Raw genomic sequence first — 27,210 nt, forward strand, 5'->3', positions numbered from 1 at the left:
ATTTTATAAAAATTGGGATAGTGGGTGATCGATTAGACCGTTCTAAGCGGCATCACTGCTCATGCTAATGAACTCCATAGAAATAAACCTACGAGAGGCTTCATGTTCGCAGATCCAAGATGTAAAAATTGGTATATATATATATTTTTTTGATTTCCTATTCTTAGGGGGAGAGGCCTCGATTTTGGAATCTATTACAAGAAGAAAGGTGAGCTTTACCAACGGGGCAAACAGCCCAAGCTCGTAAAAATTGGTATATTAAAGTTATAAATATGTGTTAAGTGTAATTTGGGCAAAAACAGTGTACACTCAATTCACGCGCGTGACAAAACAAGCACCACCATAGGGACGGATATGCACCTAGTTTAAAAACACAAGGGTTATCTGCTCCATTAATAATACAAGGGGTGAATTACATGGGGTAAAATGTAATTCACCCCTTATTTGGGGCCGTGGGCCTGGAGGAACAAAATAAAACGACAATTTTAATGGGCTATTAACAAGACATGAGCCCGGCCCATATTCATACGACTATAAGGCGATTTTGACTTGTCGTGATCACTTTCCTTGATACCTACGGAGAAAAGAGAGAGAAAGGGCATGGGTTCCGTCGTATCTTACCTTATGGGAGGATCGGCTGCGGAGGCCGCGTCTACCTCCGCGGAATCATCGGAGACATCTCGCGTTAACGCCTTTCACTCGTCGCAGCGCTGGAAACTCCACTACGACTCCGCGAAGCAGTTGAATAAATTGGTCTCTCTCTCTCTCTCTCTCTCTCAACCTAATTCTCAGTTTCGCATACTTTTAAATTGTTCTCCGAAAGGATTTTGTTCAATTTTTTTTCTCAACTCTCGTTCTTGGTTCCCGATCTATCGTTCAGTATATATCGAGCACCGACGCGGCTTAAAATTTTCCGATCTGAGTAATTTTGTTTTGTAATCGTTTCTTGTGTTTAATTGTTTATGATCAGATGGTGGTGGATTTTTCGGCGTCGTGGTGTGGGCCTTGCAAATTCATCGAGCCTGTGTTCCACGAGATGTCCGCCAAATACACTGACGTCGACTTTGTCAAGATTGACGTCGACGAGCTCTCCGTACGCCATTTTTTTTATTTCTTCCCATCCTTTTTTCTTAATTCAACGATCATATTGACATTTGTCGAATAATATATATTTTCGTGCTTATGAGTTTTTTCGATTTAGTCCTCATTTGTTTCTCGTTTGCAGAAATTATCTCTAAACTTACAGAATTCGATCTTGTAAAATCCGAGACATTGGTGAAATTCTAGAAACTTGAGGCTAGTTTTTTCACAAATTGGTTGAATTTCCTACCTAATTGCATTTCCTTCAAATTTTCCTTTTCCATCAGGGCAAGTAGATAAAAAATACCCATCGCATGCTCCAATCCGTTAGTTTAATGCCGAAAACTTTATCACGGTCAAATTTAGGGACATTGAATTTGGGTTATTACAGGATGTGGCTCGGGAGTTCGGGGTGCAGGCTATGCCAACATTTGTGTTGCTAAAACAAGGAAAGGAGGTGGACAGGATCATGGGAGCCAAGAAAGATGAGCTGGATAACAAAATCCGAAAGCACAGGGAAGCCCCTAAATTCGCTGCTTGATTTGTAAAATCTGTGTTTTGGTGGAATAAATGTGTCATCTAAAGATTAGGATTCAATGCAAATTGGTTTTCTTTCAGATATTATTTATTAAGATATGTGCCAAAAGATAAAATCTGTGCCAAAGACTTACTTCTTGTCTTAATGTTTATTTTTATTTTAAATTAAAATTTGCTGCCATTTTTTTTATTGTGCTTCATTCTAAGCCAAACATATTCAAACTTCCAAACATATTCAAACTTCACTAACGAAAATACACAAGAATATTGGTGGAATGATTAGACGATGTAAGATGAGATTATTATTACATATGGGTGATAAAAATTGATAAATAATCTTTTGATTTTTCAATAATTAATAATTTTTTTAAAAAATATAGATTTTTAAAAGTCAATCAATTTTTTTTTATAAAAAGTTTGTATTGATTCGATCCATGTATAGATTCAAGCTATGTGTAGAGTGAGAAAAATATTTTAAACATTTTTTTTATAAAATAAGTTAGACATGAAATCTCTGTTTCACAAAATTAAATATTAAAATGATTTCATAAAAAGTTTCGCTCCTTTGACTTTTTGTAATGGTTACGCAATCAGCCACGAGTTTAGGCAGAAATGATCTCAGATCTTTAAACGTAAGCCATAAATTTTCAACAACGGTCACATGCTTTAACAAGTTTATATCATAGTGTTGACATGTCAAATTCTCGGTTGTATTTGTTTTTTCAAAATATCTACGACGACGAGGAGGAGTTTGAAACCTTAGTATATAGATCATTGTGTGCCCAGGGTCGAACATAGTAACAGCTCCCCTTCCTACGTCTGAGGACTAGGCAAAAATAAAAGTATCAAGAAAACTTGTAATGTGCGCTCAGTAAAATAGATTTGCTTGAGTTCCACTATTCCCCTGTAAAAGTTTAAAGAATCAGAAAGGAGCCAGACATGAATATTCCAACTTTGTCCATGTAAGAAATGCTCCTGCCAAAGCAGCCTTCAGTTCTCCAACAATTGCGTATACGGCGTTAAGATAGTTTTCTAGATTTTTTTTCACCCGATTTCTTCCTTCAAATTAGAATCCATCACTATATATATATGTTGCCATTATATCCCTCCAGAGCTAGAACAAATAAGCTGACACTTAACTTTTCACTCGATCAATGCCCCCATATTAGCTATTGCTAGGTTTCCGATGCTCGTTCCAGCTACATATCCTCCTCACCAAGCGTTCTGGAACAAAAATTAAAGCACATAAATCTATATCTATCTATATCTATATCTATATACCTATAAAAGTATGTATAATCTATATTGTTTTCCGATTGTGTATATCTATATATCTATCTATCTATCTACAAAAGTATGTATAATCTATATTGTTTTCCGATTGTGTATAGACTAAAATACCCTTCTTGCAAATTTGAACTTCAACTAAACCAAAGATTTATTATAATGTAATGACACAAGTTATTTACAATATTTATGATAATGTAATGATACAAATAATAGCCCATAAATACCTCATCATTACTAATAATTATAATTAATTGACATGACCAATTCTGTTTTCTACCCCAGCTTCCGGAAATAACCTACCATCAATAATATCTCTATCATTGTAATGTAAATATACAAATAATAGGACATCAATAAAATAAATTTGAACAAAATAAAATTATTATTATTGTAATGTAAATATAATAATAATAGGACATCAATACCTCATCATTACTACTAATTAAATTACATTTAGTGCCTTATAATTCACCATTATAAAACATTCTTACCATGAAATACTCCACACTGGATTGGTTTGAAAGGTTTGAAATGGGAAGATTCAGTATCTGTCTGCAAGCCAAGAATATTATATCTTTGTCTCAATGAAATTGCACTGCTGCAATCAGAAAGCTTGCCAGGAGTTGCATCAATATCCGAGCTTTCGTTACTTAGTGAAGTAATCTGTTCCTCTATTTTACCGTTACGGTTGGCTCTCTCCTCATCATGTATATATGATCTCCTGTTTCTCTACATAATTTCTAATGGCACACAAATTTGAAGGAAGATCTTCATAAATGACCTACATCATTTGAAATTACTTTAAAGACGATTCTTCTCGTATTGGTCAGCCTTCCTGAAAAAATTAGTTGTGCAAAAAATCCTACATAAGTATGTTCTGTTGCAGCAGAACTGGTGGCAGGGGTGGAGGTACACAAAGTGGAAGCACCGGTGGTTGGGGTAGTGGTGGTGGCAGTGAAACCGCTGACTAAATATACTCACTCAGATTTGGTACAAGGTAACAGCATGCACTTTCATTTGTTGATGTTCAACTTATTCACGTTAAGATATTGAAAATATCCTCTTCAAATTGCCATATAGGTATGCTTTTTGCTTAAATTATTGAAACAAAACGAGTATAATTATTTAATAGGTGAAACCACTCACCCGGAAAAGGAAAAAAAGATTTGGTCATAGATTTTTTCGATAACGATGATCGAACAAAAAAATTTTTTAGATACATTTGTCTGATTAAATAGAAAAATTAAAATACCCCTTTTCCTATATGAAACATGCTGCCCATATTTTTTTGTAACGGCCATCTATTTGTTGACCATGAATGATTTGTCTATGTTATGTGGAGATTATTTTTTATGTAAATTTAAAATAAAAACTTTTAATAGGAAACTGCTTGAGAAAAAAAAAGTTTTGGCGGTCTGTTAATACATCTACCAATACGATGCATATATTTTGATTTTAATAATATTTTTATGACAGAAATTATGAAATTAAGTAAAGTCGTGTAATTGAATGGGAGTTTCGCTTAATTTGATTTAATGTTTTAGTTATCTACCTATTGTTAATCATTTTGTACTCCTAAACAAATTTTTAAAGGGTGCAACATTGCGACTGAAATACTGCAATGAAAATTAATGCATATCCGTATCATAATCATGTGACTGAAATAATCCTACGAATTGATCTAACTATTTTATAAATTATGTTATAATGTGAAATAACATCTAATATTAACCTTTTATTATAAATCAAAAAAATTTAAATGATAAAACAAAAAAACTTTTTATATTTTTTCAAATCTCAAATATCCCTAAACTCGAACTCTCGAATGTGGAATTCGAAGAAAAGGGAGAGATTGTACTCAAGTGATACTTTTTAGGGGACCGATATGGAGCCGACGTATAAGTATATATAGCATGTATGATCTTTTATTTTGAATTAAACAATTTTATTTTATTTTTTACTTAATTACGATATACTTCCTTCTTATAACTAAAAAACAAGAAATTTGGGATAATTGGTTATGTGATCACAATGATAGAACATTATGACCAACATATCTAGCCGGGAATTAGATATTCATGCAGATGCAAATATGTGCAGAAAATGGAATGGGGATTTCAGGCCTTGTTCAAGCGAGAAGAGGAAAATGGCAAATCAAATAGGAACCAAGGCACATTTAAATACCATTCTACTGAACACTTATGGCAAAAAACTTCGTCTTAACATTAGCAAATGAAGAAGTAAAGCATGTCGCTGTCCATGTAACACTACAAGAAAAATCGGTTTTAACAACACATCAAAGNTTATAGAACATCAATTTTGGGCTGAGATCCATACATAACGGCATAAATATATGTGAAAAATAATTTAAACTATTTTTGTAGAAAAATATTAATAAAGAGTCCCACAATTTTGGATCTTGAATATGGTTTATTTTCAATTCCAGGATCATACTTATCAGTTTGTTGATGTAATTGGTAGAAAAACATCAACATCTTATTCCAAGAGGTATTTCTTATCTCTTGATTGCTTAGTTCAAATCCTTTTATGTCATTCCATGTGTATTATTATGTTTAATTCATTTATACTTAATATGATAGAGTATATTATTGAAAGTTCTTACCATGAATCTTCATCCATCTTTTTCCAAGCAGTATGTTGTTTGGCGTGACGGCTGGATTAGAAACACAACAACTTCTTCACCATAAAGTGCGATATGAAGGTGAAACGTCTTTAAAAGTTTATTTGTTTTATCGATACAATCTATGCTTGTATCCTATGATAATTGCCTAAACTTCATACGATTTAAAGATGAGGTGAAAAAGAATAGCTCAGAGAGTTCACGGAAAAAATATAAGACCTTCTCAGTTCAAGAGCGTCGACAATATATTGATAAAGTTTGGAAAATCGGAAGAAAAGAAAAGCTATTGATTTCCATCCTACCACATCTCAAAAAGCGCACAAACAAAATTGTGATGGGTTGCTCAAGGCTTTACGAAATCTAGGTATCTATTAACGTCAAATTTCAAATTTTTATCAATAATATATTAAATATATATTTGTTCTTTAACACGTATATTTTATATATTTTTTTTATTATTGTGGTTAGATGGATCAACACATGAGTCGACATTGCTTCACCCACATGAGCTACATCCGATGCATATATGTTGTTATTGTGGTGCTAAGAAATTTCAATTTGAGCCTCCAACTTTTTGTTGCGATAATGGCAAGATAAAGCTTGTAGCCACAGAAGTGCCACCTGATATGCTCCATTTATTCACTGACTATGAATCAACAGAAGCTATGCATTTTCGGAAAAATGTGTGAGCTTACAATAGTATCTTCTCATTCACTTCATTGGGTGTTAAGATTGATAAAGAACTAGCATCTTCGAGCCGAGGAGTTTACACTTTTAGAGCCTTAGGACAAATATTTCACAACCTTCCGTCTTTAGTGCCTAATGAAGGGGGACCTTCTCATTTTCAATTATATTTCTGGGATATTGACAATGAACTACATAATAGAATGAATATAATGGACATCACCCAGATTAATGAAGATACTATGAAAGTCTTGATGAAAGTTATGGGAAATAACCCTTACGCGGAATTGTTGTGGAGGATAAATGATATTCATTGTATCGACAAAATAAATCTACATATTCGTCAAAATGCGGGGCTCGATCAACATTGTTATGATTCACCAACAGCTGACCAAGTTGCAGTAATTCGGATTGAATAAAACAGTCCTAATATACCATATGATAGAGATATTGTTATCCATGGACATAATGATGCATATCATAGAATTAAACATTATTTCGGATGTTATGATCCATTACAATATCCACTTCTTTTTCCACTAGAGAAAATGGTTGGCACCAAAATATTCCGAAATACACGACCGGTTCAAGTATATGTGGCAACAAACAAACTTTCACAGGAGAAACTAATTTTTCGTCCATTGAAGATATGCTTAACCAGGAACAACAAGGTACTTTTTTTAATTTTTTCTGCATTCCTGTGTGTAATCTATATTTCCTAAGCTTATTGATACCATTAATATATGTTTGTGCACCAATCTATAATTAAAACTAATTAAACCAAAAAATTTACTTATATGTTATTTGTGCAATTAATCATTTTAACAATTATTAAATTAAATAAAAAAGTACTGACGTTGAATTTGAATTTAAATGTTTACACCACATTGCATGTGTTGCTTGCACAATTTACCATTTGATATAAAAAAAATTTAATAGTTTTTTTTTATTCTAATGATGTTTTATTTTTATCTTCATATTATCATAGGTATCAATAAACAAAGCAATAAAATGGTGTCCTGTCGAGAATATTATTGTTATAAGTTACAAATGAGAGATCAATTGACATCAGTTCTTCTATATGCGGGTAGATTGTTCCAACAGTACATAGTAGATATGTATATAAAGCTTGAAACGACTAGGTTGGACTATTATCGAAGAAATCAGGCTGAGATGAGAGCTGAATTTTATCAAGGCATAGTAGACAACATTATTAGAGGTGAAACTAGAGGCACTGAAGTTGGCCAAATAATTGTACTACCATCATCTTTCATCGGAGGCCCAAGGGATATGCGACGTAGATATCTTGATGCGATGGCATTAGTGAGAACATTTGGTAAACCAGATCTCTTCATTACAATGACTTGTAATCCAGAATGGAAAGAGATAAAGGATAACCTTAAAGAAGGACAAAAAGCTCAGGACAGACCAGACTTAACGTCAAGGGTGTTTCGAGCAAAATTACATGATTTGAAAACTCAGATAATCAAAAAAGATCTATTTGGAAAAGTCGCTGCATATGTCTATGTAATTGAGTTCCAAAAAAGGGGATTGCCTCATGTTCACATGTTGGTCATACTAAAACCTACCTACAAAATAAATAATCCTGATCAGTTTGATTATTATGTATCTGCGGAACTTCCTAACAAAGATACACATCCTCAGCTATATGTTTTGGTTGTAAAACATATGATATATGGTCCTTGTGGAGATATGAATAAAAAAAATTCGTGCATGGTTAATGGACAGTGTAAAAGTCATTATCCAAGGCTATTTTGTCAAACTACAACACAAGGAAAAGATGGATATCCAATATATAGAAGAAGAAACAATGGCCAAACAATAGATGTGAGAAGAGCAAAGCTTAATACCCAATGGGTGGTTCCTCATAATCCTTACCTCCTGTTAAGGTATGATTGTCACATTAATGTGGAAGTTTGCTCTGGATTGACAGCTGTGAAATATCTATACAAATATATTTATAAAGGACATGATAAAGTGGCAGTACATATTGCTCATGATGATGGAGAAAACGTAATAGATGAGATTAAAAACTTTCAAGATGCAAGATGGGTGTCAGCACAAGAAGCTCTTTGGAGGATATTTGAGTTTGACCTCAATGAGATATCCCCAGCAGTGATTAATTTGCCACTGCACTTGCCAAATAAACAATGTGTCACCTTTTGGAAGAATCAAAGTTTGACAAATGTTCTACAGTGGGAGCATGTCTCCAAAACAATGCTAACAGAATTTTTTCAGATGTGCGCAACAAATGATAGAGCAAAATCTCTTTTATATAGTGAGTTTCCAGAATATTATGTGTGGGATAAAAAGAACAAGTTTTGGCAAGAAAGGAAAAAAGGGAAGGTCATTGGTCGTGTAAATGGAGCTAATCCCATGGAAGGTGAAAGATATTATTTAAGACTGTTACTTAATCATGTTAGAGGTCCAACTTCATTTGACAATCTGTTAACAATCGACGGGAATATTTGCTTTACTTTCAAAGAGGCTGCACAAAGAAGAGGACTGCTTGAATCGGATAAAAGCATTTTTGAGTGTTTAAATGAGGCCATTAGCTTCCAAATGCCACACGCATTACAAAGATTGTTTGCAACGATTTTGGTATATTGTGAGCCAATAGATGTTAGAAAACTATGGGAGACTTACTTTGAAGCAATGTCCGAAGACTTCAAAAGAAATTCCTCTACATGCAAGGGATTATTGATGGCAAAAACATTACAAAGTCTCAGTATACTTCTAAAAACCATGGGCAAAGATATTGGACTTTATGACCTGCCAAAAGTAACAACTTCAATAGATGAACCGAGTGAAGTAATCCCTCGAGAAATTCTCGATGAGTTGGCCGTTCACATTCCAGATGAAGATTACTTAGCTCAATCCAACCTGAATATAGCACAACGAAAGGCATTCTCTACAATAATTGATTGTTTAGATGCACAAAAAAATGGATTATTCTTTGTCGATGGACCTGGAGGAACAGGGAAAACTTATTTATACCGTGCTTTATTGGCCAATGTAAGATCAAGAAAAATGATAGCACTTGCTACAACAACTTCAGGAGTTGCCGCATCTATATTGCCGGGTGGTCGGACAGCCCATTCACGATTTAAAATACCCATTGACTTGCATGATAAAAGTTATTGTACAATATCGAAACAAAGCGGACTTGCAGAGTTATGTAGAAAAACACATTTAATCATATGGGATGAGGCACCGATGGCAAAACGGTTAGCAATTGAAGCAGTTGACAGAAGTTTACGAGACTTAACAGGAATCCAGAAACCGTTCGGTGGAAAAGTGGTCGTTCTTGGAGGTGATTTTATGCAAGTTCTACCAGTTGTTCCTGAAGCATCTGTTCAAGAAACGATTAATGCAAGTTTAGTGAAATCATATTTATACGAACAAATTTATCATCTAACTCTTTCAGAAAACATGCGAGCAAGATCAGATCCTTTGTTTAGTGATTTCTTGCTACGTGTGGGCAACAGAACTGAGCGTTCAGATGCAGATGGCAATATAAAAATTCCAGATGCTATGATTATAAAATATGATGATGATTATGATGATGAAGATTCCTCTGAACAAAAGCTTATTGATCATATTTTCCCAAATCTAGAGATTCGGCTGATTACATGACAAATAGAGTTATACTTGCATCAAAGAATGAGTATGTAGACAATTTGAATGATAAAATAATTCAATCATTCCCTGGTGAGACCAGAACTTTCACAAGTTTTGATGAAGCAGTTGATGACACTCAAAATTTTTACCCACCTGAATTTCTTAACTCATTAACTCCAAATGGCATGCCTCCTCATCGTTTGGTTTTGAAAAAGAATTGTACAATTATGTTGTTGAGGAATCTTGATCCATCAGATGGCTTGTGCAATGGGACGAGAATGGTATGTCGAGGATTCCAAGATAATGTCATCCACGCAGAAATCACAGTTGGCCATCATACCGGAAAACATGTTTTCATTCCGAGAATACCTTTATCTCCTGCAGAAAACGAAGGCTACCCTTTCCAATTTAGAAGAAAGCAATTTCCAAGTCGATTGTGTTTCGCAATGACAATTAATAAAGCACAAGGACAAACTATACCATTCGTTGGCGTATATTTACCCCAACATGTATTTTCACATGGACAATTGTATGTTGCACTATCTCGAGGTACTTCAATGGCAAATACAAAATTCTTAATTAAGCCAAGCACAAACACAAGCATTGGTGACACATGGACGAGAAATGTGGTGTACCATGAAGTTCTTGCTCGAGGTATTTACTTTATGTTTTTTCAATTAAATATGAAAATCTACATTTCCTTTTTCACATGATGATTTCTAATATATGGAACATTGTAGTCATTTATAATAATTTATTTGCTTCCAACTGAATTGAATACCCAATTTTTTTTCCTTTCGATGTGCAGAAACATAAGACAGCTATCAAGATCATGTGTCATCGTGAACTTCAACAAACCCAAGAAGGTAAAAATATGAACTTATTTTGTTCTTATTTCATTTCACATATACAAAAGGAATATTTATTTCCTTTCCATCATGACTGATGAACAATCTGTTTTTAATTTACAAATATATAATATCTTCCCAATCTACAAATGATATTATTTAACTTAACTTTCAAAAAATATTATTTCCCATATGCTAAAAAATTCATTGTAAATGCTCTAAAATTTTAAGTTATTTTCAAGTTTAATTTTTCCTTTTTTCAATACATTATTTTTGCTAAAAAATAATTTTTGCTGGGTAAATAATGATTACAACTTGTCCTTGAATTCATTCTATTTACTCCTACTGGATTGGAGTCTTATTATTCTGCAAAACTATTTTTTTCTTTTGCATTCATTGGTTATTTATTATATTTCAATAATTAATTTATTGCCTAATTTTTTGAAATGATATTTTTCATTTATTTTAATTTGGTATATGAGGGCAGACTCCAAAGTCTCCGCAATACATAAATATTATTTATTTCTGTTTAATATTTTTTATTTTTTTATGGAACAGATGATACGTTATTTATTTTAAATCTTCAAATTTATAGTTTTCATTGTAGGCTCATCTTTAGATATCAAGCATTGTTTTCACCCGACCGAATATGAATTTATTTAGTTAATGTAATAGATTTTTTTTTAACGTGGTCTTTTTCTCCTATTTAAAATATAGATAAAATAAAATAAATCAATAACAACAATTTTATTTTATATATATATATATTTTTTTTTTTTTATTTTAAGATCAAAAATAACTTTTTCGTTTTTTTTTGTTATACATTCATTTAAACATAATTGATATAATTATGCATTCCCACATAGTTTGAACTGATCTAACAATCACAGCTTTTCTGTTGCATGATAATCAATTTCATATTACATTTCATGATTTATTCTCATAGGATGTTTGTGAAAAATAAGGACAGATGTTTCCACAATATCAATACTCATCCACCGCTTGGTTCAAAAGTGAAGATAAGTCCAAATATTTTATTTATTTTTTTCCCAACAATATGAAATTTTATTGGTCACATTTCAAATTTTCAAATTGAAAACGGCCGAATCTTCATTTCTTTATATCCGGTTATACCTGACTTAATTGTATTTTGGAAAAAATTATATGTAATTAATGTGTTATAAGTGAGACTACCTATATATAAACAAAGGTTATTCTCCAAATTCAAACACTTAAAACTTTTCTTCTTCCTTGTCTTCAAATTAAATAACTTTGTTTCAATGGCTGATTCAGAATTATCTTCTATTACTTCTCTGCAACCAAATCAAAAGGCTACTACGCTCATGCTTAAGGTTCTTCGACAAGGAAGCAGCCTATTTTCAAAGGCCAATTCGAAACCAATCCGGAAGAATATATTTTTGGATGAAGAGGTGTTATTAATATTTTTTTATGAAAACTTCTAAACTATGTAATTCTAGCGCTATGTGAAGTATATTTACGTTGTTTTTCCCCCCTTCATAAACAGTTCATTGAGTTATCTTTTTTTGGTTCTTATTATTATTCATATATTGCTTGAGCTATACTACTCACGACTCCTCGTCACTATGTAGATTACATTATATAAACATTGGCCGAATATTCGTTAAAATTTAAAGTGCTAAAAAATTGGAGGTGTATATTTTTTCTTCTATATTCACTGATATTGCATTTTTTTGGTTTTTTTTTTTTTCATTTTGACTTCCCTTATTTGTTGCAGGGTACTATGATATATGGGATTGTTTTTGCCAATGCCATGCAATATTTCCATGAACAACTCAAGTTCAACAGAAGTTACCTCATATCTAATCCAGACATAAGGGAAATAAACAAAAATTTCCCGAACATCAATCCGAAAATTGAGCTGGTCCTACAAACAAATACAAATCACAGAAACAGATAATATTATCAGTTTCTCTAACGACACTTTCAGTTTTTGTGAGTTTGGGGACATAAAGAAATCTTCACAAGACGCTCAACCACTCGATAATTCTCAACAATCATTTGATTTGTAAATATATCTTTTATTTTATTAGTATAACTAATTACTATCCATTATTTATTAGATGTCATAGGTGTCATTATGAAAGTCAAGCAATCGATCCAGTTTCGTAGGGAAGACAATAGCACAGGCTGTCGGAGAGAAGTCATATTGATGAACCTTCTGTGAGCACAACCATTTTATTACATTTCGATTCTTTCAAAAAATATGTTATATTGTCATAATTTTTCTCAGACATGATACTGTTACAATAAATTTATGGGACGATCTCGCCTTCAATGAAGGCCAATGGTTAGAGGAAATGGTGAATGAGAAGCCTATAATTGCTTTCTCAAATATGAAAAGACAACATCACCAAGCTATTGTCGATTATATTATAAATGTATTGATCAATAATTTAAAATACTCACTTCTCAGTTTTTCTCCACAGACACAGTTCAATTGAAATCCACATATACTACTACGATATTTCTAAACCCACCATGCACTGAATCAGAGAACCTAAATATATGGTGAGCAAACTGAATTCTATTATTTCCCCGAGCATCAATTTTTTAATTTGTACGCATGCCTATACTAATTGCAATTTATAAGTAACCAAGTTAATAAGAGTTTTGTATAATTTAATCTATGAAAATACACATATTGATTACGTAGTAACAAGTTCAAAATTCACTTTTGTTGTAACATCTTATAATCACATGTTTTTATTGCTAATACTTGTTGTTTTTGACAAATTAAACAGGCTGAACTCGGGTTTTAAAGACCGCAATCTCGATGATTTGTGGATGGCTGCTAAACTTAAATGTTCTAAAGAAATCACCATCAATCAATTGCTCAATGAACGCACAAATTTAACCGAGGTCAGATAAAAATTTCACAATTTTTTCCTTTTATTTCACTAATTCTTTCTCCCATTTATCCAAAACACTTATTTTATTTGGTTTATCGAATGTATCGATCTTATGTTCTAATGAATTAGAACACATACTACTCTTTCAAAGGATATGTACTTGAAGTTGAAAACAGATTTAAACCTTAGTACGAAGCTTGTAGCAATTGTTCAAGAGCAATTAGTAAAACAAAAGATGCGACAACTTGTACCAAATGTGTTCATATACTTGCCGAAGCAGTGCCGAGGTATAAATCCATCATTTTTTTTCATGAAATAATAGCATGCATTTATATTTTTTATCATACTGTCACATGCACAGGTATCGAGTTACGATAAATGTCAAAAAAGACAATGGCACTCTAAAAATTACAATGTTTGAAGATGTAGCTGCTGCTTTTATTGGTCGTCCAATGAAAGACTATATCGAGTCAGTCGCGGAGGTTAGTTTACACCACATTACTACAAATAACACCTAAACTTTTAAGCTCTATAACTAACTTGTGTTTGGTTTTTTTTGTAGGATGCAAGTGCTTCGCCATATTATATGGCCCTTGAAATGCCAGAAACGGAAGAATACAACTTTCTTTTCAAATTTGCTGAAAAGACTTCAACAAATAATGCAACTTATTCTATTATAGTTGAAGGATTTCAAAAGCCCCTGCAAAAGCACAAATCAGGAAAATTCGAAGATGTCAATGCAAATGCTCAAATTCTAATTGAAGATGATGAAAAAATTTCTACTTTTATAAAGAGAAAAAACATCAAACATAGTTCTATATCCAAGACACGAAGCCAACAAAACAACAAACAATTATCAGATGATGCCAAAAGAAGTACCCACATTCTGATAGAAGATGATGACAAGCTTCCTTCCTCCACAAAGAGAAAGAGACAAGTCAAATCTAAAAATGACTCACAAAATGTGGCATCTGTGAAGATCAAGCAAGAAAAAATTTGATTCCACCATAACTTATTGCACCATGCACTTTTATTGTTTTCTTTTTGTCTTATATTAGATTTTTCCTATTAATAAATATTTGTGTTTACATTTTAAAATGTTTATTATTTTCGTTATCTGATTATATATCATCATGTTCTTTTATAGATAGTTTTTAATTATATAATTTACCTTAAAGTTTGCACACAAAAAATTTTGACAATAATCATCGGGATATCACGTGCAACGCACGTGCTTCTTCCTAGTGATTAAAAAATAATGAATGATCAAATGGTGGCCTTCGAAAACTTTACTGAATGGGATTCATCACAAAATTGCGGCATTTTATTTGGCTGTGTTAGGTGAGCTATCCAAGTCAAAGTTGGAGGCAGTAATTTAAAGCATCAGGTTGTCAGTAACCATAGAGGAAAGGAACTTCAGAAAAAAGAATGTCCTGTTACCTGAAAATTGAAGCCTCCAGTTACACCATCTATATTCAGCACCTGCAAAGCATGGTGGTCCTTATAAGTAAAACTGAAGATTCAGTATTCAATACAGTCTACATCATTCTTGATCTATCCAAAACAAGATACACTAAATAAAATCTAGTAGAAGTACCTCCCCCGCAAAGAACAGATGCTGCTGAATCCTGCTCTCCATGGTATTCAGTGATATCTGTATATAAAGCATGAGCACTACTAAAAGTCAATTTGATGCAAGCCTCATGTAAAGGAAAATGGGCGACAGAGGGCACCTCAGTCAATGGAACACCTACAGCGGTGACAAATTCATCCTTGAATTGGCCCTACATTTTGGATACAAAGGTATTAGAAACAGAAAGAGGATGGAAAAGGATAGGGTGATCTTACTTTTCCTATCACACAGAAGGAACAATGCTTAAGACAAGAAGCAATTGCTGTTATTGAGTTGGATATCGAAGCCCACGAAAGATCCCCATATATATCTTGTAAAAGCAAATTGAAGTCACCAAAAACGTATTGATAAGATTCAACGAATCATAGCATGTTCCAGTGGAATGGCCTTTCAACCTCATGTTCCAATAGGTATCTCAAGAATCTCTTCACAAGGCCAAATTCAGGCGGAAAAGAGTTGATAACCTTTTGCTTCTGCAGTGGACAAAGAGAATATTATCACAGTTCTTTTGGGATTCCCTAGAGCAAACTTTCTCGATTCAATGCAACTTACATAAAATTCAGATTTTCTAACCTACTTTTTTCTTTATTAATTTCCAACTTGATCAACGTAAGTAATGAGAATCCATTTCCCGTCTCGATGAGACCAGAATTCTTTCTTCTTAATTTTCCTTCTATGGGATCACATATTAACAAAATATGAAGGAAAAGAAAACAAGCAGTAACAGCGGCTAACAGGCCTTTAGGTAAGAATGCCATTACCGCAAACTTATTCCTGTGTTGACAAAGAACCGACTTCACTTCTTCTATATTGAGATTAGGAACAAAATCCACAAGAAGTAACCCTGGATGCATGGCCTGTTAAAACATTGAGATAACAACACATAAATGAAATAGAAAGAAGTTATATTATACTGTGTCTCTTACCCTTTGTAATCTGAATCAGAGAGCTCACGTGCTCCCCAAGCAGATAACCGAAGAATAACTGGCCCGCTCAATCCCCAGTGTGTTACCAACATTGGGCCAATCTATAGTTCCAAAATAAATGATTAGATTTGATGTCTTAATAATATTAGATAAGGCTGTCAATAAAATGTCTTGCCTGTGTAGGTTCTGGGATGCTCTTTTGAACAGTTTCTAACTTCAACTTTGCTCTAACAGTTGGAAATGTGATCTACGAATCAAAATGGGTAACGACTTAGTAATGGCTCGTGGATCAAAAGTGTCTCTGTTTTGGGACATGTTTGTGATGCTCATAAGGATCCTACAGAAGAAAAACAGATAAAGGTTGTGAAAGTTGAGTATCAGAGCTAAAAGCTAACTATCAATCATCTGTTCAAGCAATGCAGCGTTCATTGAAAGCCATGGGTCACCTTCAGAGCTGGTTTCACAAAATTCTGCAAGTCACTGATAGAAATCCATAAAGGTGGACAAAACCAATTACCCCAGACAATTCTGCCAGCCGAAAATCGTCAATCTTGAAGGTAAATAAACTGGGCACAGGTTTGACAATAGAGTGACCTAGTTGAATAGCAAGATTATATCCCTGACACAATCAGAATGTAAGCTAAGTCAGGATTTTATGCACAAAATCATTAATAAAATATGCTTCGTCGTCTGTTTAAGCGTATGTTTCGGATTCAGTCTCTTCGGATGCGTCTTCTTATGCTCACTTCAATCTTATTTTACACTAAAGGGTGCGTGAATGTATAGAGTACTTTTAATAGTTCTCATACTTGATACAACCTGCTGACTACTTCCACTGGCAATCATTAGGTAATCAGCTTCAACATACTCAATTTAATCAATCGTGCGCTTTTCGATCTTGACAGAGAATTTCACATTGGAAATTCTTGATGCACTCGTCACGGTACAGCCAATCTGCAATACAACTGAATGAGAAACAAGCAATTAGCGTTGCTGAAACATTAGTAACTCGGAAGACACAAAATCCTTACTGTTCACAAGTGAAACATGACCCTTTGGTATAATATATTTTGAAAAAAAGTTTCTTCTAAGTTCCAGAACCACTGATGATCATCTTGCTGACTGGGTGCTCTGCATGCAGATTGGTTTTTCCCATCATACATACAGGCATTAGAAGTGCATCAAGCTCATTCGACTGTCACATACAGAACGCAAAATCAAGCTAGTTACTATTTGGCGGAGAGCCGTGCAATACCTACCACCTCTTTTCTTTGCTTCAGACATGAGGCAATCTATAATGGTAGACGAACTATTACTGATTGGAAAAACCCTTCCATCTTCTTCAGTCTGAGTAGCAAGTTGAAACACAGAAACTCACTTTTGTGACAATGCTTACTTTTGCAAATTGATTCTACCTTCAGTTCAACTCGACGTTCTGAAAACCATGACATGGTATCCATTGGACCATTAACATCAAAAAATGATCCTCGCAATTCTTTATTGCCTCTAGGATAGCTGCCTGCTAGAGTCTATGCCAGGAACATCAGTTTCATCATCTCAAAAAGACCATATAATTAAATGCATCAAATCTCACCTCTACACTACATACCAGATAATTGACTACCAGCAAAACTTCAAGAAAATAATCCAAAATGACAATAAAATTAGACAAATTCAGACTTATATAATTTACGGTCAAAACCTAGCATAGAACAAAAACGAGCTGATGAGAACTACTGGTACAGAGTAAAGTTCGAAATACTTTTCTCATTCTTTGCATCAGAATTGACAATAAAATTGTTTGTGAATCTTGAATGAAAAAGGACTCCGAACTCCAAGTTCCGACGCAGCAACTTGAGACTACACCTGATTTCTACAGCAAACTATAAAGATAAAATGCAAACACGAGTACAAAATAATAGGAAAAAAACCTCAAATGTCGGAACATCTATTCTCCAATTGTTAATAGTATAGTTTGGCCATATTTAGAGAACCACAGATATTTAGATGAAGGAATCAGAAAAAAAATTGTGATGATACCGAATTTTCCCTGGGTCCGGTCTGGTGAGCTTGGTCTTCGAATCAGCAATGCTTGAACCGGAGCAGATGGGACGCTGCCAATCTGCACAGACAAGCAATAGTTGGAGGGTGCCGGAAATTTTTCCGACGTGACCCCTTTGACTTTCTGGTCGGATCTTGGTCTTGAGAGAAAATAAAAGGGAAGATGTAATATGTAGAGGGGTGCTGACGAAAATTAATGTCTGAATGCCCCAGACAATGAAATACACCTGGGTATTTATAGTGGTTGAGAGGAGTACTTACCATACTGAGCAGAAGTTTACTTTAGGTAAGTTTCCCAATAAAATTAAACTCTTCTCCAATCACTGCAAATCCGGAAATGTGCCGGATTTTCTGGCACATCTAATCATACGGCGAGATTCTCTCGTATTTAAAGATCACTCACGCCTTTGACATCTGATAAGGTTCTTAAGATAGAGCCCGGACACTCGGGTCGGGATTAGATTCCAACTCGTACTATTGAGACTTATGTCATACTCCTGCATATCTAAAACCCGAGACAGTGGAGCTTCGTATGCAAACATTAGACTACTCTGACCCCGTACCAAATACACAGTCGGGTCCCTGATGAGCAAGGCTCGACTGAGCACTTGTGCTGGCAAATCCCTGCTCCGGGCGTTGGTTGGGCTCGGAGCTCGGACAAGCTCCAGGGCCCGGCCAGGCTCCACTCAAGGGTTCAGCCGAGCACCGAGCCGAGCTCTGCCCAAGGGGCTCGGCCGAGCTCCCCACCGAGCTCAAGAGAAAGGGGCCGAGCTCGTCTAGAGATGATAGCGAATGCAGGGATTCGGACGAGACGTGCTCGACGGGTTGCGGCTAAGGTCCTCGAGAAGAAGTTGGACTCAGACACGGTTAAATATTGGGGGCATCACTAGTACCCCCCTCTGTGGTCTAAAAGAAGTATTGAATTTTAGACCAGTGGGTCGATCTGATTGAGCCTTAAGCCCTCGGGTTCAACATTGGTTGCGAGATCTAGACCGATCAAGTTGTTGATAAGATTTTGGTCGGCTAGGATCAAACGGTGGTACGTATCCCCAGGCATTTAACATGCATGATCCCAGTCGAATATTCTTGATTGTTTCGACGATTTTTCTCTGCTCAGCCCTTCTATAAATATGGTCTTCCATCCATTCTCAAACCTCACAATTCTCTTCATTTATCTCCCAAGGTACAAAACGTCTCTCACCCTCTCAACGTCCTCGGCTCGGCCAACCATCCTTAGTTCGGTAACCTCTCGTCCCCAACTTTGTCCTTCTTGGCCGCTTTGGTAAGTTCTTCTTCTTGTGCTAGTTGCAATAATTTGGTTAAGGAATGGATGAAACTATAGGCACTTCTTCCCCTCCCCTTCGAAGACTTCGGCGGGGCTTCCCTGGTATGATGTTAAGGCTTCGGTCCTAGGGTATGACGATGTCTCTAGGATTAGAGAGTTATCGAGATTGTCTTCGGAAATTGATATTCTGATCCTTGAGATTACAGATAGGGCTTATCTCCCACCCAACGGATATTGCACCTTTTACTTAGACCAACTAGAGATGGGTCTTCGGTTTCCCATCCCCAAAATAGTTCAGTGCCTTTGCGAGCACTATCTTATATGCCCCAGCCAACTAGCTCCTAATTCCTTTAGCACGCTTCTGGCCTTAAGGGTCTTACTCAGGTATTTCGATATACCCCTCTCAGTAACCTTCTTAGATTGTTTTGTGTAAATCAAAAGAAAAGAAATAGGTCGATTTTACTAATCACCTCGGCCCGAGTGTGACTTTCTGGGCGGGAACCCTTCCTCTCACAAAGGTTGGACGAACCGATATTTTTATATAGAGTTTGAGCCGCTTCCTTGGCACTGCGATATGGCTTGGGCCGACCAGTTAACCCTTAGAAATCCACCTGCACCTAGGCGTGTCATCGATCTGACCCGTTTCCTTGCTAATACCTCGGAAAAGTGTTTTGACGTCAAGAGCTTGATCCAAGATGATCTTCTCTGTAGATTTAGGTTCTGCAAGAAAGGAGTCGAAGTGGAGGGGGATATAGGTATATTTTTCCCCAGCCTTTCCACTTCCCTACTGAAAATCAATATTATGCTGACTGTATGTTTCTTTTGCTTCTTCTGTCTTCCCTTCCTCAATTTTTTTTTAGAAGAAAGAATTATGAAGTCCGAAATGCTCCAGAACATGAAGAGGAGGAAAGCTGAGATCGGAGTTTCTTCGAAATCCTTTACCGCTGAGGCCGAAGGGAAGCAGAAGAAAGTGCCCATGGAGTTTGATGGGCAGCCAATGAAGAAAACTCTTAAGGTTACTGCTTCGTTCCCAACCCCCAAGGTCTCTGAGAAGGGGTCTCACAGTTCTTCCACAGTTCCTGATAACCGTGATTTCGAAGAGGTCGAGCCGGAGGCATCCCTCAACCACGGGACCTCCTTCATAGCCCATCCCTCCGGATCGAAAGTTCTAAATTTTGTTCGGCACTTGGTATACTCTAAGGATCTTGCCATCGTGAAGGCCGGTAAAGGCTATGTCCCTTAATTTTATGCAGATAACTAGTTTTGTTTCTTTTGTATCAATAGTTCTTCTTCAACGAACATATACATTTGCTTCGCAGGCTCTTGTCTGGGGAGGAGAGGTCACTGATCGGATAATGGCTAGTTCTTCCCAAAAATATATGAATGACATCCGCAGCCGACAAGGGGAACTTATGTAGCGAATAGAGAATATCTATACTAAAAGTGAGGCAGAGAAGGTGGCTTTTCTAGCCGAACTCGAAGCCGCCCGAGCTCAAGCACAAGTCTTCGAGGACAAGACCGCTTAGGCTGAGTAGAGGGCACTTCAGCTTGAGGAACAACTTCGCAAGAAGGAACATGAAGCCGAGGCCATGTGGCTTCTTAAGAAAGAGGAGTTCATCCACTCTTCGGAATTTGATTCGTTGTGCTCAGACAAAGCCACCTCCTACTTCGAGCATGGATTTAATGGGTGTATTGCTCAAGTACGGGCCAATGAGTATTCCAAAGCCGAACACCTTTTTTCTTTCCTCGATGTGGTTAAGGCCCTAGAAGACATGCCGGAGGATGAAGAGATGGGTGACGCAGAATGAAGGCCCGGACACCCGGGAGAAAGTGAGGGGGCCAGCCGGGCAAGCTCCTCGCCTTTTATTTCTTATTTTAGGCTCATTTTGCTCAATGCACTTGTACTCCTCATGTCCACGGCGCCAGAACTAATTGGACAAGAGCTTGTCTCGCAAATTGATCTGCTTCAGGCTGGGGAAGTAAAGATGTTGGAAGAGGATTGGAGATATGAGGTTCATCAACACTTATGTCATGGGAAGTCCCGGCTGAACCAAAAAGGGCTCGATAGGTCAAGAGGAGAGCACTCCGCTTCACGCTCTTAGATGGAATACTGTATAAGAGGTCTTTTTCCAGACCTCTCTTGAAATGCTTGGGTCCAGAAGAAGCTGATTATGTCCTTCGAGAAGTCCATGAAGGATGTTGTGGTAACCACTTGGGGAGTGTGGCTTTGGCTCGGAAGGCTTTGATGACAGGTTTCTTTTGGCCAACCATGAAAAAAGATGCGTTAATGGTAGTGAGGTCCTGTTATAATTGTCAAAAAAACATGCTAATTTACAATGGAGACCAGCCGAACTTATGAGGTCAGTCGTTTCCTTTTGCCCTTTTGATCAACGGGGCATAGATATTGTGGGGCCATTTCCCATACGCACAGGTCAAAGGAAATTCTAATTGGTAGCAGTAGACTATTTCTCTAAGTGGGCGGAAGCTGAACCGTTGGCCAAAATCACTGAAGGAGAGGTCTTAAAATTTTTATGGAAGAATCTGGTGTGTCGGTTTGGGATACCAAGGAGGCTTATATCTGACAATGGGAGACAGTTTTGCGGCTTTAAAATTCGGGAATGGTGTAGAGAGATGAAGATAGAGCAGATATTTACATCCGTGGCTTATCCCCAAAGCAATGGACAGATCGAGGTCACTAATAAATCCATTGTGCACGCTCTTAAAGCACGTTTGGACTCTGCCAGAGGGAAATGGGTTGATGAATTACCTAGTGTATTGTGGGCTTACCGAACCACAGCTCGGACATGAACCGGAGAAACACCGTATAACCTAGTATATGGTACTGAGGTTGTCTTGCCAGCAGAAATCGGACAAGAAAGTGCTCGGGTGATAGGGTATGGACCAAATAATGATGAATTGAGGGCCATGGATTTGGACTTAGTAGAGGAAAAGAGAAATTGAACGCAGTTCGGATGGTTGCCTATCAGAAGAGGATGGCCCAAGCATATAACAAGAGGGTGCGGCCCCGGTCGTTCGAAACAGGGGATCTGGTCATGAAGAAAATTCAGTTTCAAGGAGAAAGACGGAAGTTAGACCCTAAATACGAAGGAACCTACAAAGTTATTGAGAAAGCAGGAATTGCAGCTTACTACTTATAGGATGCTGAGGGAAAGAAGACCAAATGCCCGTGGAACGTCCAGCACTTGAAGAGATATTATGCTTAACCATAGTCTCAACCCATCCTGTTAGTTTTATTTTTTTTAAATTATGTCTTTATTTTCAAAACCATAATGAATATGATTTGGCATTGATATATCATCTTTCTTGATCAAAATAAAAGTCTCACCTCGCGCTTGGCAATAAAAACAAAGCTCGACCTCGCGCTCGGCACGATTAAAAGCCCGACCTCGCACTCGGCAATAAAAACAAAGTCCGACCTCGCGCTCGGCACGATTAAAAGTTCGACCTCGCGCTCGGCAATAAAAACAAAGTCCGATCTCACGCTCAGAACGATTTAAAGTCCGACCTCGCGCTCGGAAACAATGGAAAAATCCGGCATCGCACTCGACAATGAAATATAAAGGAAACCAATAAGAATAAAAAGTCCGATCTCCCAGTATAAGGGATCAGATTCGCGCTGAACATGATGTTTTATTTCAATATTCCAGTGGTACTGAGTTTATAATTTGGAAGAAACACTAATTCGATTTCTCCTTTTAAAGGTTAGACATTCTATCTTTCGAGCAAAGCACTCGCTTAGTCACATTTCAATAACTTAGATAAAAATTAAAGACATAGTTTCAAAACATTGACCAATGACAAGGGAAAGGGAAACATGACGAAAAGAACACCAAGAACAGAAACATGAGGAGTACAAGTGCATTGAGCAAAAAAAGCCTAAAATAAGAAATAAAAGACGAGGAGCCTGCCTGACTGGCCCCCTCACTTTCTCCCGGGTGTCCGGGCCTTCACTCTCCGTCACCCGTCTCTTCATCCTCCGACATGTCTTCTAAGGCCCTAACCACATCGAGGAAGGAACAAGGGTGTTCGTCTTCGGAATACCCATTGGCTCGTACTTGAGCAATACACCCATTAAATCCATGCTTGAAGTAGGAAGTGGCTTTGTCTGAGTACAGTGAATCAAATTCCGAAGAGTGGATGAACTCCTCTTTCTTCTAAAGCCACATGGCCTCGGCTTCATGTTTCTTCTTCTGCAGTTGTTCCTCAAGCTGAAGTGCCCTCTGCTCAGCCCAAGCGGCCCTGTCATCGAAGACTTGTGCTTGAGCTCGGGCGGCTTCGAGTTCGGCTAGAAAAGCCACCTTCTCTGCCTCACTTTTAGTATAGATATCCTCCATTCGCTACATAAGTTCCCCTTGTCGGCTGCGAACGTCATTCATAGATTTTTGGGAAGAACTAGCCATTTCCCGGGCTCCGTATATCAGATCAGTGACCTCTCCTCCCCAGACAAGAGCCTGCGAAGCGAATATATATGTTCGTTGAAGAAGAACTATTGATACAAAAGAAACAAAACTAGTTATCTGCATAAAATTAAAAGACATAGCCTCTATGGCCTGAAGGTCGGTGGCGGCCTTCACGATGGCAAGATCCTCAGAGTATACCAAGTGCCGAACAAAATTTAGAACTTTCGATCCGGAGGGATGGGCTATGAAAGAGGTCCCGTGGTCGAGGGATGCCTTCGGCTCGACCTCTTCGAAATCACGGTTATCAGGAACTGTGGAAGAACTGTGAGTCCCCTTCCCAGAGCCCTGGGGGGTTGGGAACGAAGCAGTAACCTTAAGAGTTTTCTTCATTGGCTGCCCATCAAACTCCATGGGCACTTTCTTCTGCTTCCCTTCGGCCTCAGCGGTAAAGGATTTCGAAGAAACTCCGATCTCAGCTTTCCTCCTCTTCATGTTCTGGAGCATTTCGGACTTCATAATTCTTTCTTCTAAAAAAAAATTGAGGAAGGGAAGACAGAAGAAGCAAAAGAAACATACATTCAGCTTAATATTGATTTTCAGTAGAAAAGTGGAAAGGCTGGGGAAAAATATACCTATATCCCCCTCCACTTCGACTCCTTTCTTGCAGAACCTAAATCTACAGAGAAGATCATCTTGGATCAAGCTCTTGACGTCAAAACACTTTTCCGAGGTATTAGCAAGGAAACGGGTCAGATCGATGACACGCCTAGGTGCAGGTGGATTTCTAAGGGTTAACTGGTCGGCCCAAACCATATCGCAGTGCCAAGGAAGCGGCTCAAACTCTATATCAAAATATCGGTTCATCCAACCTTTGTGAGAGGAAGGGTTCCCGCCCAGAAAGTCACACTCGGGCCGAGGTGATTAGTAAAATCGACCTATTTCTTTTCTTTTGATTTACACAAAACAATCTAAGAAGGTTACTGAGAGGGGTATATCGAAATACCTGAGTAAGACCCTTAAGGCCAGAAGCGTGCTAAAGGAATTAGGACCGAATATCAATTTCCGAAGACAATCCCGATAACTCTCTAATCCTACAGACATCGTCATACCCTAGGACCGAAGCCTTAACTTCATACCAGGGAAGCCCCGCCGAAGTCTTCGAGGGGAAGGGAAGAAGTGCCTATAGTTTCATCAATTCCTTAACCAAATTATTGCAACTAGCACAGGAAGAAGAACTTACCAAAGCGGTCAAGAAGTACAAAGTTGGGGAAGAGAGGTTTACGAACTCAGGACAGTTGGCCGAGCCGAGGACATTGAGAGTGCGGGAGACGCTTTGTACCTTTGGAGATAAATGGAGAGAATTGTGAGGTTTGAGAATGGATTGAAGACCATATTTATAGAAGGGCCGGGAAGAGGAAAACCGTCAGATCAATCAAGAATATACGACTGGGATCATGCATGTTAAATGCCTCGGGATCCGTACCACCGTTTGATCCTAGCCGACCAAAATCTTATCAACAACTTGATCGGTCTAGATCTCGCAACTAATGTTGAACCCGAGGGCTTAAAGCTCAATTAGATCGACCCACTGATCTAAAATTCAACACTTCTTTTAGACCACAGAGGCGGGTACTACTGATGCACCCAATATTTAACCGCGTCTGAGTCCTACTTCTTTTCGAGGACCTTAGCCGCAACCCGTCGAGCACGTCTCGTCCGAATCCCTGCATTCGGTATCATCTCGAGACGAGCTCGGCTGAGCCTCTTGATCTTGGTAGGGCTCGGCCGAGCTCGGCCCCTTCTTCTTGAGCAGCTCGGCCGAGCCCGGGTGCTTGGCCGAACCCTTGAGTGGAGTCCGGCCGAGTCGTGGAGCTTGTCCGAGCTCTGAGCCCAACCAACGCCCGAAGCAGGGCTCCGCCAAGCACAAGCGCTCGGTCGAGCCCTGCTCATCCGGTACCTTGTTGTGTATTTGGTACGGGATCAGAGTAGTGTAATGTTTGCGTACGAAGCTCCACTGTCTCGGGTTTTAGATATGAGGGAGTATGACATAAGTCTCAATAGTACGAGTTGAAATCCAATCCTGACCTGAGTATCCGGGCTCTATCCTAAGAACCTTATCAGATGTCAAAAGGCGTGAGTGATCTTTAAATACGAGAGAATCTCGCCGTATGATTAGATGTGCCAGAAAATCCGGCACATTTTCGGATTCGCAGTGATTGGAGAAGAGTTGAATTTTATTGGGAAACTTACCTAAGGTCGACTTCTGCTCAGTATGGTAAGTAGTCATCTCAACCACTATAAATACCCAGGTATTTTGCATTGTCTGGGACATTCAGACATTAATTTTCGTCAGCACCTCTCTACATATTACATCTTCCCTTTTCTTTTCTCTTAAGAACAAGATCTGACCAGAAAGTCAGAGGGGCCACGCCGGAAAAATTCCCTTCACCCTCCAACTATTGCTCGTCTATGCAAATTGGCACCATCCCACTTCTCCGGTTCAAACATTCCTGATTCGAAGACCAAGCTCACCAGACCGGACCCAAGGAAAATTCGGTATCATCAAATTGGAAACAAGACATGCTCACAGTTACAAACAAAACGCACCCAATAACGTAGAAAACTTTACCATGCAATACCCATTTGTCACATTGCATCTACCACCACCAGAAAGTTTCACCTGTCAGAGGACAAGAATTTTCCAAAAGTAACCAGACTAACTCACAATTTCTCAGGTGAAAACTGTCAAATTACTAAGTTAAACACGACTAACCTTCGACAAAGGCTTCCCTTTCTCAATCACAACAACATGAAGATTAGGAGCTATAGTTTTAGCCCTGATAGCTCCATACACACCATCAGCTCCACCCCCCACCACCACCAGTCTTTTTTCACCTGACTACTCACGAATTTCACCAAATCCCATTAAAATTTTCTGGTAAACAGAATAAAAAACCTAGTCTATTAAACTTGTGGGTTTACATAGAGGGTGGGATAAAACCTCGGAACACAAGGAGATTGTAACAGCACAAAATTTCTTCCCGTGCGAATGAAATTGAAGACGTCTATAATCTGTGGAGAGAATCTGCATTTTCCAGAGAAATTTATCGTCCATGACGAGCCGCGGGCAGGTGAAATTCATTGAGTAACCTTTGAATTTCAGAAGCTCCAGCTTGTGCAGAGATTTACGAGGTGTTTGTCTTGTTTATTAGTTTTTATTACGTTGTCGGTTGTCCAGTGGAATAGGAATTAGTTTTAATTTAGTATTGTT

General features: G+C 37.5%; 4 protein-coding genes and 1 long non-coding RNA gene across 8 annotated transcripts; 2 read left to right on the forward strand and 3 right to left on the reverse strand.

The window, feature by feature from the left end:
* The first annotated feature begins 560 nt into the window (after window positions 1-560).
* Window positions 561-1,756, forward strand: LOC140986398 (thioredoxin H2). The gene is made up of 3 exons (XM_073454625.1): window positions 561-753; window positions 971-1,093; window positions 1,472-1,756. The coding sequence occupies exons 1-3, from the start codon at window positions 601-603 to the stop codon at window positions 1,619-1,621; spliced, it is 426 nt and encodes a 141-aa protein (XP_073310726.1). The 5' UTR covers window positions 561-600; the 3' UTR covers window positions 1,622-1,756.
* A 510-nt stretch (window positions 1,757-2,266) lies between these two features.
* On the reverse strand, window positions 2,267-27,142 carry LOC140986900 (uncharacterized). 4 transcript variants are annotated; one of them, XM_073455300.1, is made up of 9 exons: window positions 26,713-27,142; window positions 26,569-26,619; window positions 16,992-17,691; window positions 16,619-16,791; window positions 16,008-16,509; window positions 15,347-15,397; window positions 15,211-15,267; window positions 15,054-15,095; window positions 2,267-2,841 (listed from the first exon to the last, which is right to left on the reverse strand). In XM_073455300.1, exons 5-9 carry the CDS (start codon window positions 16,098-16,100, stop codon window positions 2,830-2,832), a joined length of 255 nt encoding a protein of 84 aa, XP_073311401.1. In that variant the 5' UTR covers window positions 16,101-16,509; window positions 16,619-16,791; window positions 16,992-17,691; window positions 26,569-26,619; window positions 26,713-27,142; the 3' UTR covers window positions 2,267-2,829. The 4 variants fall into 4 exon arrangements, with proteins under 4 accessions (XP_073311401.1, XP_073311400.1, XP_073311399.1 ...); XM_073455299.1 differs by lacking the exon at window positions 2,267-2,841 and adding an exon at window positions 13,975-14,313; XM_073455298.1 differs by lacking the exon at window positions 2,267-2,841 and adding an exon at window positions 13,975-14,313 and having other exon boundaries at window positions 15,211-15,397.
* Window positions 5,347-6,488, forward strand: LOC140985729 (uncharacterized). Its single transcript, XR_012176826.1, has 4 exons — window positions 5,347-5,415; window positions 5,562-5,629; window positions 5,719-5,912; window positions 6,017-6,488. It is a non-coding gene; the product is annotated as an uncharacterized lncRNA (long non-coding RNA).
* LOC140985935 (uncharacterized) lies at window positions 16,169-20,668 on the reverse strand. The gene is made up of 6 exons (XM_073453878.1): window positions 20,582-20,668; window positions 17,588-17,701; window positions 17,379-17,519; window positions 16,690-16,791; window positions 16,348-16,419; window positions 16,169-16,273 (listed from the first exon to the last, which is right to left on the reverse strand). Exons 1-6 carry the CDS (start codon window positions 20,666-20,668, stop codon window positions 16,169-16,171), a joined length of 621 nt encoding a protein of 206 aa, XP_073309979.1.
* On the reverse strand, window positions 23,877-24,868 carry LOC140986535 (uncharacterized). Its single transcript, XM_073454823.1, has 2 exons — window positions 24,572-24,868; window positions 23,877-24,466 (listed from the first exon to the last, which is right to left on the reverse strand). The coding sequence occupies exons 1-2, from the start codon at window positions 24,801-24,803 to the stop codon at window positions 23,877-23,879; spliced, it is 822 nt and encodes a 273-aa protein (XP_073310924.1). The 5' UTR covers window positions 24,804-24,868.
* Window positions 27,143-27,210: the final 68 nt, after the last annotated feature.

Source organism: Primulina huaijiensis, chromosome 10 (assembly GCF_012295235.1).
Source record: "Primulina huaijiensis isolate GDHJ02 chromosome 10, ASM1229523v2, whole genome shotgun sequence".
Lineage (NCBI taxonomy): Eukaryota > Viridiplantae > Streptophyta > Magnoliopsida > Lamiales > Gesneriaceae > Primulina > Primulina huaijiensis.

Bases quoted from the DNA above. Each gene is read 5' to 3' on its own strand.
- LOC140986398 (XM_073454625.1), top strand. From the start codon at position 601: ATGGGTTCCGTCGTATCTTACCTTATGGGAGGATCGGCTGCGGAGGCC. The intron at 754-970 runs GTCTCTCTCTCT...GTTTATGATCAG, and splicing joins CGAAGCAGTTGAATAAATTG to ATGGTGGTGGATTTTTCGGC. The intron at 1,094-1,471 runs GTACGCCATTTT...GGGTTATTACAG, and splicing joins TTGACGTCGACGAGCTCTCC to GATGTGGCTCGGGAGTTCGG.
- LOC140985935 (XM_073453878.1), bottom strand. From the start codon at position 20,668: ATGGGCTATGAAGGAGGTCCCGTGGTTGAGGGATGCCTCCGGCTCGAC. The intron at 17,702-20,581 runs GTGAGACCCCTT...TTCCTGGCATAG, and splicing joins TCAGGAACTGTGGAAGAACT to ACTCTAGCAGGCAGCTATCC. The intron at 16,792-17,378 runs GTATGTGACAGT...TGATTGTGTCAG, and splicing joins CTAGCTTGATTTTGCGTTCT to GGATATAATCTTGCTATTCA.
- LOC140986535 (XM_073454823.1), bottom strand. From the start codon at position 24,803: ATGAACCGATATTTTGATATAGAGTTTGAGCCGCTTCCTTGGCACTGC. The intron at 24,467-24,571 runs GTATATTTTTCC...ATTTTTTTTTAG, and splicing joins CGAAGTGGAGGGGGATATAG to AAGAAAGAATTATGAAGTCC.
- LOC140986900 (XM_073455297.1), bottom strand. From the start codon at position 27,081: ATGAATTTCACCTGCCCGCGGCTCGTCATGGACGATAAATTTCTCTGG. The intron at 26,839-26,940 runs GTTTTATCCCAC...ATTCGTGAGTAG, and splicing joins CAATCTCCTTGTGTTCCGAG to TCAGGTGAAAAAAGACTGGT. The intron at 26,620-26,712 runs GTTAGTCGTGTT...GTCCTCTGACAG, and splicing joins AAGGGAAGCCTTTGTCGAAG to GTGAAACTTTCTGGTGGTGG.